Source organism: Motacilla alba, chromosome 11 (assembly GCF_015832195.1).
Source record: "Motacilla alba alba isolate MOTALB_02 chromosome 11, Motacilla_alba_V1.0_pri, whole genome shotgun sequence".
NCBI lineage: Eukaryota > Metazoa > Chordata > Aves > Passeriformes > Motacillidae > Motacilla > Motacilla alba.
Window position 1 is genome coordinate 8,110,027 of NC_052026.1, and position 17,208 is coordinate 8,127,234.

Sequence of the window (17,208 nt, forward strand, 5' to 3'; positions counted from 1 at the left end):
TAAAGAGAAAAACCAGTATCCCACCAGACGTGTGCAGAGGATGTACCTTTCAACATCACAAATTCCCTTTTGGGGACCTGAAAGTATTCTCTGCTGCTTCTGCATGATGTGCCTCAGTTTTAATTCACTTGTTATTCTTTGCTTAATCAAGTTCATCTGTAGTATAAATGTGAGCACCATTATGCTAATTTCTGCACTAGACATGCAAATATATAAACATTTGTGTGCCAAATTATTAAGGTTCTGTCTATAATGTTATGCCCCTATTTACTATCTATATTTTATGTCTTATGGATTTCTAAACATTTAAATTTATATCAGTACTGTCACATATCTGCAAGCAGAGACAGTTTTATGAGCACTAAAAAAGCTGCAACACACAGCCACTAAATACTAATGACATAAATGGTATCCACTAATGGTCTCTATTTTTATTACAATGCAAAACTTCAATACATTGCAATTACCATTGCTCTAGGGCTGAGCCATACACACTGTATAACGCCAACTTCCATCTCTATAGCATAAAACGACATTATTTGTTGTTCAGCCCTGTACTGCAGATGTTGACTGAATGCTCAAGTCAGCAGTTGAAGCTAAAATTCACTCTATTTACAAAGTCTTACTGTTAACTAATACCCTAAATTGTCAGATATGCCAATGCATTAGACATTTTCCAAAGCCTGCTGCACTAATAGCATGTAAGGGTAGCATATGTCTTCTTGTACCTGTCAACAGCCCAGGAACTTTGCAAAGGTAAAGCATGTCAAAAAAGGGAATTATCTTCATATGCTTCTGGGTTAAAAAAAATCTTTAGTGAGTAGTTTTTCTAAAATATTGCAATACAAAAGTGCATTCAGCAGAGATTACTCTCTTGTAACGGGTTTTTTTTCACCTTTTTAATGTTAAATTTTAAATTCTTCATTCATAATTTCAAGTGTCTCCTCTTACTTCAGCTACCAAAGAGACTAAAGCTTCCTCTTAGAACTTTGAGACAGTGAAAGTCTCAATGTTCATAAAACTGGATGAAAACAAGTGCATGGCAAAATCTCTCCTACATGAGTGGAAGTATTAATTTCATTTCATCAATGCATTTCGCTTGCCAGAAACTTTCACCAAAATAAAGGAGAGCTAAGTTCGTCTCTCAGACTTTCTCAAGCTGGTTCTCTCACATTAAACAAGTGCAATTAGATTCCCTCCCAGTGACTTCAAGAATAACCTCCAGAATGCTGAAAGTTCTGTTTGAAACAGGAGACATTTTTCCTATTTCCATGCAGCTGGGAAGTCATTTACACAAGGAAAGCACTGGAGACAAAGTAGGTGTCAGACTGGGTAGCATTTTACATGCATTTTCTGACACAAGGCAGACAACAGAAACGTGCACACAAAATATTTCCTTTCAAGGGCTGGCTAGTGCAAACAGCAAAATCGAGGAGACCTTAGCGTAATTATTACAGAGTTACCAAATACTCCTTGTCCCTAAAAACAAAATCCAGTTATCACTCAGTTTTTAAGCATGGAAAACCATTCCACCTGAAAGCAGTACTTTCTTTAAATTTTCTCACTCAGCTTGCAAAATCTAAAGTCACACAACTGACTAGAGAAGAGCACACGATGTGACGTGCAGAGATTATACCTAAATCTTAAAAATGGGAATACTGACATAGAATTACTTATTTTTTAAATCTTCCTATCTGTACCAAGAATCCTGAACATGGCAAGTCTCTAATGCAATCTGAACCCACTTCAGTGTCCTAATATTTTGACTAAATAGGCTTTATAAATGATCCCAGTTAGCTACCTCTGTTGTACAATTGCAACAATAAAATATTCCAACTGAAAATCAAATGGCAGTTTTAATTTCAGAATCCAGGATTTCTCAAAAGAACAAATTCATTACTTTAAAGAGCTGTAGGAAAACACAGCTTTTCTAAATAAGTAAAATATGCTATGCATTTTCTCAACCAGGTTTTAAAATTAGAATTTTAACATAATAGCTCATTTTTGAAATTCAAAATTTTCAGGGATGAGTAATTTTTAATCCTCTCTACACATCTTGAAGCAAACCAGACTGAGTTCACAAACACAAAAATGAAATATTTGAGTACATGAAAAACATTTTTCTTTAATTATTCTCCATTTTTCTTGAGGAAACTGTTGGGTAACTGCAACCAATTTGAGGAATATTTTGGACCTTTTTAAATACTATCTTGGACAATCTACATTGTTTGCAGCAATTCTTTCTCCTTGCTTAAAAATCACATTGTAACATAGGAGGAAGTGAGCTCGTTATAATAACACTTCAGAAAAAAACTGAGGGTATCAACTTGAAAGAAAATCTTAACTGTGTTTCAGTTTGTAAGGGTAATGAAAAGTAGCAATAGGTCATGGGTTGGCTAAAACCAACAAGTGCCTGACCCATTTTTTTGTGTGTGGTTTTTGCTTTGTAGTGTGGTTTGTTTGGTTGGTTTCCTTTAGTTTCATTCCCCCTTACTTTGTCTTCACAAGTTTGCCCTCATAACTCTCAATGCGACAAAGCCCAATGTCATTCCCCTAACAGACCACACTTGATGAGGTGCCTAATTAAGAACGCAGCTGCCTTTAGAACTCTGTAATATCAAGGAGAGAGAATGAGACACCTGCAGAGGCCGACTCAGGTGTCTCTCCTCCAGAGCTCCCAAGCTCCTAACGCAGGTGTCTCAGGATAGCAGAGTTACCCGCTCTGAAACCAGCCCCTGACCCAAATGGGGAGCTCTGCTTCAGCCCAAAACGTGCACATTCCATGAGGCAGAAAGAGAGCACAGGTAAGGGCACAGCTGCTGCCCAGGATCAGACGGACAAAGCTCTCCACAGGCTTTACAGACATTCCAGGTCCAGTGAGTTTCCAGACTTGGCAGCCGTCTCTGGGCATGTCTCCCTCCTTGTTGGTCCAGTCTCTTCTACAGTAAAAAAGAACATTAGCTCTAGTGGGGCTTATCTCTACCTGGGTACACACAGTGAAAACATCCTCCTGAAACAATAAAAAACCATGGAAAACAGTAAGAGGCTTTCTGTCCACTGCTCTGGATGGTCAATTGAGCCCTAAACTAAAAGACTCCTGGCCCTGTTCCCTGCTCAGAGTATTTGGCTATAGTTTTGTTTTAAACTGTAAAGACACTATATTAAAAAGCACTCTAGGAAGGATGGCTGGCTGTATCTGTATTCCTTCCAGAGGGAATGGGGTATTTACACCCGAGGCAATGGCTTTTTAAGGTGTTTCTTCTGATTATAACAATACAATGAAACAGCTATAATACCTGGAAGCTTTAGACTTCTGCCTTGTAACCATGCAGATGAATAGCTTCAACCTTTGCAAGAAATTGCAGTATGAATGTCTGTTTTATTCCACAGTTGTGTCTGAGCAGACTATTAATAGAATACTGATAAATGCTACAATAGCTATTCTTTTTCCTCCCCTTTTGCTTTTATGCTGTCGTCAATACCTATCCTTCCCCTGGTGCTGTCAGCTGATGCCTGTCTCATAACTCTTGGGGTAACAGCATTAGGCGAAAAAGAAATTAAGTTCAAATAAAACTGCCAGGTAGAATCAACATTATGAGATTATGGACTGAATTGTTTTCTGAAGAGGCACATATATGCAGTGTTATACCACTAATGACCTACAAAGAACTTACATATTAAAATTTAATTACTATAATGTTATTTAAGAGAAGGGGAAAGATACTAAAGCTGAATTTGTTTCTTTTAATAGCAGCTCTGCAATTTTTAATGGCAAGTAGTAACTACACCTCTATACATTTCCTGGGGACTGTGTAGGTAGCACCACACACCACACCATGTTCACATAAAACCGAAAGGTGTTAGGAAGTCTTGGTAAAATATGCACATGGCTGGTAGGACATTTACCCAGGCCTTTGCCAGTCTGTGCCATTCGTGGGCACATGGCTGCATTTGTACAATTCTCGTGTTTGGTGTTCACTCTTGGGTAATGATCTAAAAAGATAGGGAGCTGTTGGTCCTGTGAGTAAAAAGAAATCAGTGAGATTATGGAGAAGAACACACAATATAAATACTACACAACAATTATGAAGAAACCAAAAAATGGATTTCTTGCAACTATTTGCAAGCCATGCAGCTAAAAGTAAATGAGTATTTGATTACGATACCAACAGCCTCAAATTATCAGTATAGCATGCAAATGAGTGAAGTTGTTTACCATTTAACAGCAGTGTTATCCATGCAGTAGTCATTGTGAAACAGATATCAGAAGAAAAAAGAGGTCTAAGTACATCTGGGAAGGCAGGTAAAATGGACAGAGGGTACCTAAAACAGGGGCTGATCGGAAAGAGGGATTGGCAAAGTGCAGAAGAAACAAAAAGAAGTTGAAACCTTTATCAAGAGACACATATTAGAGGATTTTTAAATATATCTTATTGTTTATAAAATGCAAGGATTTCTCTTCAACTGGGTTTTTTGTGTACTTATTTGCAGTTTTAGAGACTGTCAGTTTTGGAGATTATATCTTATGCATATTAGTCTCCCAACATATTGAAACTTTTTTTGGCCTTTCACAAATAATAAGTGGTATTTTTATGTAAATTAGTCTTCTTCAATCTTTGTTGTGATATCAAATATCTTAAATATTGAGCATGCTTCCCATAGCAGTATTTCAAAGAATGAAAAAAACCCTAAGAATAAATAAACGTGGCTTGTAACTTTAATTATTTCCCCAAAACTGTATTTTAAAAGCTTGAAAATTTGCAGTTTTCTCTTACAGAAGCCAGAGACACAGCATCTCATAGCCATTCCCATCAATACCTGCTCCAAGAAAAGCTGAAACCTTCAGTTCTGCAAAGTCAGGCTGACAGATTTCACAAGACACAATGGACCAGTGGAACTCTCAAGTGAGGGCCCACTGGCTAGGACCTGGCTGCTGCTCACAGTCAGCCCTTCCAGTCTGTGTTTATAACCAACAGGCTGTTGGCTGTTTATTTACCTGCCATAGCAAACCCTCACCTGGCATCTTCTTCACTTCTCCCTTTCAGAAAACCCAAACATCTGAGATGACTAACGAGGGGAACGGGTCAGAATGGATTTAAAAATGTCTGCACAAGGAAAGTCAAGAGCTACAGATCTCTCCACACAGCTCTGCACTAAGCAGTACAGAGCTGAATTAAATGCAATAGTAAAGCAGAGCCGAACTTTGAGATGCATCCGCTCCACTTGCTCCACCTTTCCTGGTAACAGAGGTTCTGCTCAAAAACATAAAGCCTAACCTGCTGGTATAAACTAACTTTACATAAGCTGTTATGACCTAAACAAAGTTTGAACAGTACATAGCCTCTGGGTACTCTTTTGAGTACATTTTGAGTTTAAATTTAGATTTTTATTGCCCTTGGAATGCTGATATAAACTTTCAGTCCCACTGGTGCAACTCCAGGAAGAGACTATATTAAATTTCTCTGTTCATGAAGGTGTGTGCCTTCCTTCTATTCATTACCAGGCATGCATGTCACATAATAAAGCCAGGCTGGTTTTATTCTTATCCAATATGTACCTTATTATGCTTAACAGAATTCTGCAAGGGCAGATCCCATTAGCAAGTGGTATCATGTAAGAGCTGAGCATCCCATCAGGGGTCTCTGGAGTTAACTTACAGGTCTGACACACCCAGGGCCTACCTGGGAGTGGTCACACAGCTTGGTCTTTACTCCTCTAGCCTGGGATAGAGATCTTCCATTTCCCTGTTTCTGCAGAACAACATTTAGAACTAACTCAAATCAAATCAAACCAATTAGTTACCAAGATGACACTGTGGAAACACAACAGCAAAATTAAACATCTGAGGTTTGAAAAGGCAAACCTAGAATTTTCTTATTTGGTAAGGAAAGAAGGCTTGAATACCCCAATATTAGTAATATGCACTAGCCTTACATGCCTAACATTCTACCAGCAAAAGAGAAAAGTGGGCCCAAGCAGAAGTAACAACTCTGATGTGGGAACAACCTGACACATCATAAATTAAAAATCATTGTTTTGTCTGAGATTTCATCACTTCCCAAATCAAATCTGTCCTAGATTTAAAACAATTTAGCTAACTGGGAAGCAGCAACCCTTCTGTCACAGGATGAGGAAAGATTCACTCATTTCCTTACTTGCTGTGTAACTGGAAGCAGCATTCCTTGTTCCCAACACACCAGCGCCCAATGCTGCACGGCCCAAGGCAGAACATTCAAGGTAACAGTTGCAATATGCAGTGAAGCAGACACTGCTGCACACGAGACATGCAAACCTCAATAAATAAATAAATTTGCTATGTAAGTTGGAAGTTTGGCAGATTCCTATAACCTGAAAATAGTCTTTAGGGTAAGATGATGATAACCATGCTTATGACAAATAAACGAAATGTGGTGTGTCTTTTGATGCAACTTAGTATTTTATTGATGTACTCCCATCAAATCTCGTTCAGTTCTGCTTTTCTTTCAAGCAAAGGTCATAAATCTTCAAGGCACTGGGATTATGCCACAAATTGTAGGTCCACACTGGTGGCAGAAAAAGTTTCACTTGCAGGAAATTTGACAGAGGTTATACAAATCTTTTTCTAGTAATAGCAGCTGTAGCTGGTATGAAATGCAGTGTTAAATGAGAGTAGAGCATGGAACATTTTATAATTATAATTCTCCATTGAATTGTTTACTTTTCAAGGCGGCATAGAAGGAAATATTATGGTTTTAATCGTGTTCATTACAGCAGAAGAGAGTTTGCGATCTAACCTCTAAGAGTAAGTTTAAAGAAGAATCTGTCATTTTGATGGCTCATTTTTGAGATTCATATTTTGTGGTGGTTTGTGGGTTTTTGGTTATTTAAAGACAGAGAGGAAGTTTGGTAAGAAAGCTGAGAGATTATTTGTGCATTTTTAAACACGGAGCAATATAATCAAATTGTATTGTCATTGCCCCTCTGGTTCCCTTTACCCAGAGGAAAGTTTGTGGTTATTTTTTCTTTCTGAGTACAATGTAAACAAAAACTGCTTAACCTCCCCTTCCTCTTCAGCTCCTAATCTATTCACTTAGACTGGCCTAGACAGGCTTCTCTTTTGCTGGTTTGGGGGAGCTTCTTCCATCTTTTGGCTTTATTTCACACCTTTTCAAAGCTGTTGTTTTCCAAATAGCCTGCTACTTGGGGTTCTGGCCCTTCCTCCTCTTCTACATTATTTTGAAATTTAATTTTACATCCTTTACAGGGCTTTGATTATTTTTTAACTGCTACTGCTGCCTTTTCTTTATGCTTTTATAGATACTGACAACATTATGAATTATATTATACAAGACAGAAATAAAGCTTGCTCAAATTGAAACTTGCTGCCATTTTCTTCCAGTTTCTGAGACTCCCTCTGAATTTATTTTAAAATCTCTTTTAATCCTCCTGCTGGACTGATGTTTCCTTTCAGAAAAGAAGGACACTGTTCGAGCCACAACAAATGACATAGCATGAAGGAAATGAGGAAAAAAAGTCCTGAGTCATGAAAGCAAAGAAGATGTGCAAGTGAAACAGACTCAAGAGAGGAATAAAATCCACAAACTGGAAGGGACAGAAAAGTAGGATGAAGCTCTAATTGAAAGGAATAGAGGACTGACTCTACATAAGAACTAGGTAGAGCAAGGAGGGAGAACTTGACCAAGGGAGAGCTGAACTAGCAGACACCTCTCACCTTTTAGCTCCCTTCATTATCCTCCCTCTGCCCCAGGGAGAGCTGGCAGCCCTCCTGGCAAACCTTTCCTGGCCACAGTCAATGCTGGAGCCACAAAGTAAAGCATCAGGACAGGAGCTGTTCTCAGAGGGTCACACAAGCACTGCCAGGGTGAGGGATGGACCTGGCCCTCCTTCCAAGGGTGGGATGAATACCTAGGCTCCAAGGAACACAAGCAGTTCTTGTTCCCACAGCAGCAATAGAAGGGAAGATCTGTATCTAAGGTCTGCAAGTCGATGCATTTTGTGAATAAGTGGCTGTCTTCTTTCCTGCTGCTCTGGATGTCTGATTGCTGTGGAGGCAAAGCCCACTGCTAAGAGCTGCCCACCCAGCAGTGTCTGTCAGCAAAGAGCACTGAACCAGCCCCAGAAACCACGGCGCTGCTCGGGGCACTGACAGCACCCTGCACCCGCCAGGTGCAGCTGGGTGCCTCCCTTTTGGTCCCTTACAGAGCCAGTCTGGGTTTTCTCAGGCCCTAATGCTTCTTTCTACTCCTAAACTCTGTTTTGGAGAATCCATGTTTACAGTGACTAAAGCACTCTGCACTCATCAAAAGGAGTGTTCCAGTTAAATCAGAGCCCCCAGTTACAGATGCACTGCTGGATTTGCCAGCAATGACCACTCTCTGTAGTGTGGGGCATCAGGACCTGAAACAAGAGCTGTGCCAACTCAAAAAGCTGAAAAGGGCATAATTTTCTTCAATTATTCCCATGTAATGCACAACTGGAGTTTAAAAAACTGTGATCTTTAAACATTCATCCTTCTGAATAGGAAGTTTAAAAAGTAAATCCCTCTGAGCATCACAGCTATACTTAAAAGATGAATCCCACAATAAAAAAGATTTTGTATGGATAACTGATACATTTTCTACTAGGTGGAGAGAAAAAAAATACCCCAAGCTATGACAAGTTTGCTGTGTAGGTGATATATGGTAGTAATTGACATCCTAACAATAGGAGACTATAAAGATACCTTGAAATTATTTTCTTTTCTATTTCTTCCCTATCTGCTTTTCCTCCTCCATTTCTTCAGTAAGGCAGATCTACCAGCAAGACAATTTAATCTTCCAGGGATAAAGAAAGGCTTCCTTGTCTAAGAAAAATAAAAACTTCTACTGGTCAAGGACAGAAAGCCCAAGAGAAGGAATTATCTCCTGACAGTGAGCTATGTTTTTTTATCTCTAGAAACGGAAGCAGCAGTGTTCTGGAAGAAATAACATTGATTTAGCTGGAATGTAAGGAAGACATCTTCTGTTTGATGTATGTAGCCTTCTGGACAAGGGTAGGACAATAGCTTGTATTCCCTGAACAAAATACCTCCTACCGTGTTTTCTCTATCATTTAGTGAGAAGAATTTTATTCCCTTGTAACTTTTAACTCTGAAACATGAGTAACTTCATGCTCAGTCATGAGCCTGGACGGATACTTATTTAATGAGCTACCAATTGGATAATTCTCCTGGGCTCTTTTGCCATGCACGAGTGGGAGAGAGAAGAGTCATTGTCCCATCCAGTGTGGGTAATAAAGTAAACCACAGCAGCCAAAGACACTGGGACAATTTACCTCCTTGGCAAAAGAGACACAGAAACCAAACCTCAGCTATTGTATAACTTTACAATGCAGAGCAACTCCTTCCATGAGTTTTGCTATTGCACTTCACAACACAGCAGTATGCCAGCCAGGTTCAACACTATTTAAAGCAACATATTAGCCAAAGAAACAAACTTGCTCACTTGGGCTGATATGAAAACACAGAACAAACCTCCACATCTGTCTTCACGAACATACTTTTGCCATCCACCCTAAAAGCAGCTGACTGTTGCTTCTGATTCCTTCTAAAGGAATGTTTTGCTTTTCAAAAGGCCACTTTTATCTGGTGGCTTAAATATAAAACAACTCTTGTACTTGGATTATCTAGCTGAAGGCATAGAGAGCTGGCAAGCTTATGCTTAAGTGCTTTAACTTAAAAATCAGGAAGCACCTTGTTGCTTTCAACTCCATGGACACACTTTCAACTTCAGTGTTTTGCAAAATGGTAGGGTCCTCAACAGAGTAACTAGAGATATCAGTATCCATCTCCATCCTTTCCTGAGGAGCCAGACAGAGATGTGGGGAACCAATACTTCAGCCAGAATGAACATGTTACTGGTTTCCAGCAGAGATCCTAATACTGAATATCAACAGGGTTCTTCCAAACAAGAAAAAAAATTAAGTTAGAAAAGGAAAAGCACAGCACGAACAACCTACCAAGGTAGTGGAGGAAACTGGAAAGGGCTACTAAAGGCAAGAATTATTTTAAGTTAATCTCAGAGATGACAGGAAGTCAATACACAGAGGCAGGCACAAACTCAGTTAGCACAGCCAAGAGGCTCTCCTCCTGATTGGCAAGGCTGAACTATTGGGTCTTTTGAGAAGAAAGATTACCAAACCAGTTAAAACTGAAAAGCTGCACAACTCGTGGAGGGAATTCGCCAATGAGCAACTGCAACAGAAGGAATATACAAACAATATCTCAAGATATAAAGGACTGTTGCACATTATTGATGTTGTGGACATAAACTGCTGTGGCAGAGGGTTTAAAACTGCTAACCCTGGTCACGTGTGGCCAGGACTTACCTTGCCTGCCCAGAAGTGCTCAGTGCTTCCCACCAGGTAACAGCCCCTTTGCTTCACGCTTGCAGGAATGTTTCCATGCTGTTCAGCTGTAGAAAGGAGCCTCTCACCATCCTCCCCTGCCCTCAGAACACACACAGGTTATTGCAACCTGGCCACAGTGTAACAGGAGGGGAACTGCCATAAACTGCAGAGGAAAAGGGCTGAGCAAAAAGCCTCTGAGTCAGGCAGGAGCTCACTCAGCTGCTCAGTGCACAGCAGCCTTTGTGCAGAAGCATGCATTAGACACCAGTGTAGATACAGTAAGACTGGGACACAGTGTGATGTGATATGCTGTCACATAAGGTAGGATGTGACAGATAAATTTGGAAAACATAAAATATATTCACATAGCTTCAAATTGAGAGAATACACATGAAGCCAACCTGAATGAACAACCCTGCCTTCTTTGGAATGTGCTGACATTAGTAGCACTGATCAGACCAGCTCCTAATTATATCAATTTATAAGCCATACCCCGGTGTTGTACTTGCAACATCTTCAGCTTTGCTGAAAGCACAATACAGTAAGGGAACATTAAAAGCATTAAACTAAAATTACCATTCTGCAGCTGATTTCTGACTATACAGGACTCATCTTCCCAGCTGCTGAAGCATAACCAAAGGGATTTGGCTGCATTTCCATGTTCTGGGCATAAAGCTGTCATGACCAAACCTGTGGGCACTGACTAGCTGGCCTAGAGAGCTGCAGCTTCAGTTTGCCTGGTGTCAGGAGCCAACATTACCTTACACTATGACCACCTCAGCCACAAAGACACAAAACAGTCAGAAACAAAAATTGTGTTTGTTCTCAATATTGTGTTCTCCACGGTTTTTTTGTGAGTACTTCACTCTTTTTGTCTTAAAACAACTCTAGAACAGTACAGCTATTTCCTTTCCCACACAGGACAAGTATTCAAATCTTCAGTCCCTTCTGAAAAACTGCTAGCAAACAGAGGAGAGGCAGTTTCTTCCTAAAACCATTGACAGTTTCAAGAGAACTACTACTATTTAAACAAATACTTCCCTTGATATATCAGGATCAATGCCTTTTAATGGATTTTTTTTGTCTTCAAAATATAGAAATATTTTAAAGAGGAAAATTTCTCATGGGATTAGAACAGGTTACACTACAGTGATAGAAATTTACATGACAATCACCAGTTAACACTGGACCACTCCTCTGTGACATTCCAGTTATTTAAAAAAGCAAAACAACCAAACAAACCAGCCAACCTACCCTAGGAATCTTTGAACAACATTTTTTTGGACAACAGCATCATTCCACCATGTGTTTACCACTGAAACTATTGAATATCTCAACAGTTATCCAGAATTCTTACATGATCTTGAAAACATGGCCAAAAGAATTCAGTTGTGTTATGTAAGGCTCCATGAAAAAATTAAAATGAAATGTGAGAAGAAATATGAATGTATTTCTTCAGAAGTTCTGGTGATCCAAATAATCCCTGTCTCATGCAAGTGTATCTACTGCTCACAACAATTCAGGAAATGGGACTAGAATGGATTTCTGTTACAGCAGTTTCCTGAGTTCTGCCATAATTTCCCACAGTCAGAATGAGTTGCAAGAATCTGCACTGCAACACAGCTATGCAAATTTATGTCAGCAGAAAAAACTCATTTAATGACCCACTGGAATTAAAACCATATCTTTAAAACTAACCCCTGGCATCTCTACTTTAAAAAAGAAAGATCCTTCTCCTCCTGCTATAGAGGAAAGCTGATTTTTCTCTCAATGTATTTGTTTCAAAGTCCTTTCTTGTCAATAAAGTCCTTCCACTATGTATATTAGGAAAATAAATATGACTTTCACAGGTCAAAATGCTGTGTTAAACCCATGCTTGAAGACAGTGATGTCTTAGTTCTGCAGAGGAAAAAAAATAAATTCCAAGTTTGGTCAGAGCTGGGCGATTGTTCATGTATGGGATAGGGTAAATGAAAAGCTGGTATGTTTACATTTATTAATGGTGGTTAATTCCCAGCAGAGCTCTCAATTAGCTTACTCAAGCCACAATAGGGGCCTGGGAATATTGCAGGAAACTCAGTGAAGGTCTCTGCTCAATGCAGCACCGCAAGAGGTTGGCCTCACGACAAAGTGTACAGCTACAGGAATTAGAATCTCTGCTGTGGATATAATAACTGCTGAGCCTCATCTCACTCTTCTGGATAGAGCTGGTCCTGCCATTTCAAAGGAGGTGTTTCAAAACTAGAGGCTGCAATCCTCTGGGTTGTGTGAACAATTGAGCCTTTGGAAAGGCTCTTCGAAGACTAAAATAGTGAGATTAATCACTCAGAAGACAGCAAAGGAACAATAAAACCAGATTAAAAAGAGAGACATCAGAAGCTTCTCTTTCCCTCCACCTCAACTGACAGAATTGTAGGGAAATTCAGCTCTATTGTCAGTCAGGAAACACTAAACCAAGTAAAGAAAATACAAAAACATTCAAAAGGGAATTATGAATCCATGCCAATCAATAATTTTAAAACACGATTCAATGCATGCTGAAAAATTTGGGGAGAATCAAAGTAGGAAGGATAACTGACCCATGAAATCTCAAGTCCTGTGGACCAGATTTTAACAATTACAAAATCAGGAACAGTACCACATGCATGGCAAAGAACAAAATGCTTCTCCATTCTTTCAGTGGAAATGGTATTTATCAGGTCAACATATCAGGCATTGTGACCAATACCCTGAAGAGTTATACAAGAAATTTTGATGGAAAGAATTGTAGAGTGAGCAACATGACATGTTCATAACTCTTTTTTTTTTTTAAGCTTCAGCATTTTTATTTCATAACAGAAAGAAATATTGACCTGCTTTGGTGACAGCAACACCAAAACCAGCTGTCATGCAATTAATGGCATAGGGATTTTATCAACAGAAAAGGTTCAGGGCTGTGTTAATTTCCATTAAAATATTTATGTTTTTAAAGGGGTTGTTACTACTGGAAAAATTGGAAAACACTGTCAGTATAGAAGCAGCTCAAGGAGGATGGCCCTGACTTGGATGACCCTGAAGCCCAAAACATTGAAAGCACATTAAAATTTATTAGCATGAAGCCCAACAATGCAGTGAGAATTTCCACTACAAGCTGGAGGACTATTGACTGCAAACAAAGCAGGAGTCCTCCTGTGAACCTTTAGTCCTTGAATGAGTGTTGTGTAGACAAAAAAATAACCAACAAACCCTGGAAATATAACTGCAGCTGAAGCCCTGATACTTCTTCGAACATACCATTTGCAACATGAATTATGTGAATGCAATGTGAATGACAATTATTCACACCTTTTGTCTTCATTTTGCTCAAACTCTTCCAACATCTCTTTCTCGGGTCTTCTTTTTTCAGATAGCTTAACAGAATTTCAGTCAATTAGAAGGTCACCGACACCAAGAGTACCACGAGCAGCACGCTGCATGAGGACTCATGACTTAGTCTGAACCTGTCTTTGTTAATGATGTAGGCACAAGAGGCAGGAGACCCTTGGGTATATTCTTCAAATCTACATGCTGACACAATGTTAGACCCATTCTCCAATAGCTCCACAATTCCCTCCCCAAGAAAAATTTTACAAACTGGGTTTTTTAGAATCCCAGATATATCCTGAGTTCAGAACAACTGTTTCACTTTAGGAATCCCATACTGTAAGAACCTAAGTGCTACTGGTGAAATGGGACAGCACATCTCCCCAGCTGTATAAAGCTGCAGAAGGGCAATGGCATTATCTTCCTCTCTTGTCCAACAAAAGACTCAAAGTTGTCATGGGGGAGAGCAAGAATGCTCTGCATCCAGATGTGCACAGCTGGTCACACTGGGATCAACACTGCTTTTGACTCTGGACCACTGGAGCAGAGGAAGCACAGTGCCCTGTATCCTAGGAATACAGCAGGAAGGAAGGAAGGAGGTACTAGGGAAGGGGAAGCACACCCACTGCAGGCATCACTGCCTCCAGCCCACACTGGATTTTCAGCGAGTGCCCCAAGGCACAGGGACTGATTACTGCCAGCCTTGCCCAAGCCCTCTCCTGTCATGCAAGGCACACAGCTTGTTTCACTCTCCAAAAAAACACAAGGCCTCTTTTCTTTTTGGGCAACCAACAGAGGCCTTTTGGCAACTCTTAACTAGCGGAATACACACCACACTTCACCCACTGACCCTGTCTGAGGGTGAAACTAAAACAGTTCCACAAGCGTGTGTGTCCCACCCAGGATTTCTGCACTACAGGAGTTTCCTCAGAATCTGAGCCTTCCTGCTCTCCCTCTGCACATCCCGCTGGAGATGCCGCCAGCAAAACCCTGATCTCTCCCCTCCCGGGCCGCCTTTCCTTCTCAGCGGAAAGGACACTCTCAGAGGTCAGCCTCAGAAGCACAGACACCAGATGGACTACACAAGCTGCTTCCAACTTCCTCACGCCCAGTCCTCACAGTACCTCACAGTCCCTCCCTGCCTCTAAACCCCCCGTGGCCAGCCCGCTCCGCTCCCCGTACCTGTTGCAGCCCTCGCACGGCTCCAGCCGGGGCTCTCCAGCACTCGCCGATCTCCGTCTCCAGCTCGCGGGAAGGATGCGGGCAAGGCTGTCGCTGCCGGGGGCGGCAGTGCCGCTCCAGAGCCGGGCGAGCCGCCCCGCTGACCCCGGGCCGGGCGCAGCTCTCCCCGCTCGGCAGCGGCGCTGCCTCGGAGCCGCGCAGCCGCCGGCGGGGCTGCAGGGAGCCGGCTGCCCGGCCGCGCTCGGAGCCCTGCCTCTGCTGGCTCCTCGGGAACGGCCGCTTCCAAACGAACTTATTGGGCTTCCAGATGTACCTGGGGGGCAGACGAAGGGAAAATTATGTCGAGTGTGCATTAACTATTCCCTGCGTTAACTGCATTTAACTTGTTCTTCTGTTGCACCAACAGAAGAACTCCCCATCTCCTGCTGGAGTCATTAATCTGTACCTTCTCATCGTTTGCGCAGAAGAGAGTTGGTTTGTTTCTCCCTGTGCACCCCCTTCGCCCCCACACGCCGTCCCTAAAAACCCAACAAATAAAAATGTGGATTTTCCCTTTAATTCCCCTACATTGTGTAATTATATTCGCATTAGAAATCAATCAACATTGGTCATTACCATTAGCGATATGCTCATAAAGCAAACACTAGACATGCTAATGAACTGAATGAAACATAATTTCTTGTTGTGTAAACTCATGCTCAACGCTAATCAGCAATAAATTCAATCAGACATTACATACATCAAGTGAAAGCACATTAAAGCAGGGTACAGAGCAGCGGCTGCTCATTTCTGGGGGCAGCGCGGCCCCGAGCCCGGAGCAGCCCAGCAGTGCCACGGCCGCGGGGGCCGGGGACGAGGCCGCCGGAGCCCTGAGGGGACACGACCTCCCTGCGAGGGACCCCTCGGTGCTGGGGCGTTCGTGACTCCCGCCCGCTGCTTACCGGCCGTGGCCGGGCTGCCGGACAAACCGGGCCATTTTCTGTCTCCGGCTCCGCACACCGGTGCCCGTAGCCATACCCCCAACTTGTCCGGCTCCGCCGCTTAAAATGGCACCTATGTCCAGTTCCTTCGGCTTGGTCACCCCCGCGGAGCCCGTTCTCCTCCCAGCACCGGCTCGCAGGGCCCGGCGTTGCCCAGGCAGGAAAGCGGCCTTGCCTCGCCCGCCCAGGTGCGGGCGGTTTCCAGGATGAGAACGGGCTGTGAGCAGGTGCAACCAGGTGCTCATTTAACATTTCCTCGCCATAAACACGGAGCCAAAGCACCGGCCACGTCGGGACATGGCTGTGAGCGTGGGTGCGGCCGGCTGGCCTGGGGAAGCCCAGCGCCCTCTTTGCCCGGGGGGCTCGGCAAGGACGGCTTCCCTCAGCCGCCCCCCGCGCCCTCCAGCCTGATCGGGGGCACCTTCGCGGCCTTCCTCTCCCTGTCCGCCGGGGGCGCAGGGATGGCAGAAAGGGGCTGTTTTAAACACACCGCGTCTGCTGAAGTAAATCACCGGGAACAGCCCTGCCGCCGCTTGGACACGCTTCCGAGCACCGCGGCCGGGGGGGCTCCGGGCCGAGCTGGGGCGGGGAGGCGGCGGGGCCCGCCCGCCCTCCAGGGAGCCGGGGCGGGGTCCCGGGCCAGGGCCCCCGCTCAGGACACGGGCAGGGGCTCCCCGGCCCGGCGAGGCGGCCGAGCGCCACGGGGGTTTTGGGGCGGCGGCAGCGGCTTTACCTCCTCAGCCGGGGCGCCGCAACTCCCGCCCCAGCCCGGGGCCGCCGAGCAGCGGGGTCCTGAGGGGAGCATCGCTGAGCGGGGCGGGGGGCTCGCCGCGCGGGCGCGGAGCAGACGTAGCTGTTTCAAGCAGCCACGGCGGCGTTTTATAACAGCCGCAGAGCAGTGATTTGCTGCGATCGGAGTAATGTAATATCCAGCTGCACAATATTAATGAGACGCTCAGAACCAGGGGAAAACTTTCAGCGGAAGGTGGCGGGTTTATTTGTTTCGAGTTAAGGGAGAGGAGGGAAAAGGAAAAAAAAATAAAAAAAACAACCAAAAGACAAGCATCAGCATCATCAGCCCCCGCACCTGCGGCGATCGCTGGGATCCCCCGCGGCGGGCCCAGCCGGGAGCTGCTGCCTGGCTCCGGCGCGATCAGGCGGGAAGGTCACAGGGCCGCCTTCCTTTCTCTTGCAACCTAATAATTTTTGTTCCTTCCCCCCGCCTTTTTTGTTTTCCCCCACTCCCCCTGCGGTCACGGGAGGCAAGGGCGGCTCCTCTCGCCCTGACCTGTTCGGGAGCGGAGGGCGCGAAGGGGGC

The 17,208-nt window shown here is 43.3% G+C and overlaps 1 protein-coding gene across 5 annotated transcripts in view; it reads right to left on the reverse strand.

Annotated features, from left to right (window-relative positions):
* Positions 1–16,246, reverse strand: part of LOC119705778 — a 29,993-nt gene extending 13,747 nt beyond the window's left edge. For all 5 annotated transcript variants that reach the window (XR_005258313.1, XR_005258312.1, XR_005258311.1 and 2 more), the window contains exons 1-2: positions 15,852–16,246; positions 14,911–15,223 (exon numbers count right to left, since the gene is read on the reverse strand). Coding sequence is in view for 1 of the 5 variants with exons in the window: in XM_038148550.1 (XP_038004478.1) it covers positions 14,911–15,223; positions 15,852–16,135 (597 nt within the window). In the remaining 4 variants the exon portion in view is untranslated. The remainder of the gene's footprint in view (positions 1–14,910; positions 15,224–15,851) is intronic.
* Positions 16,247–17,208: the final 962 nt, after the last annotated feature.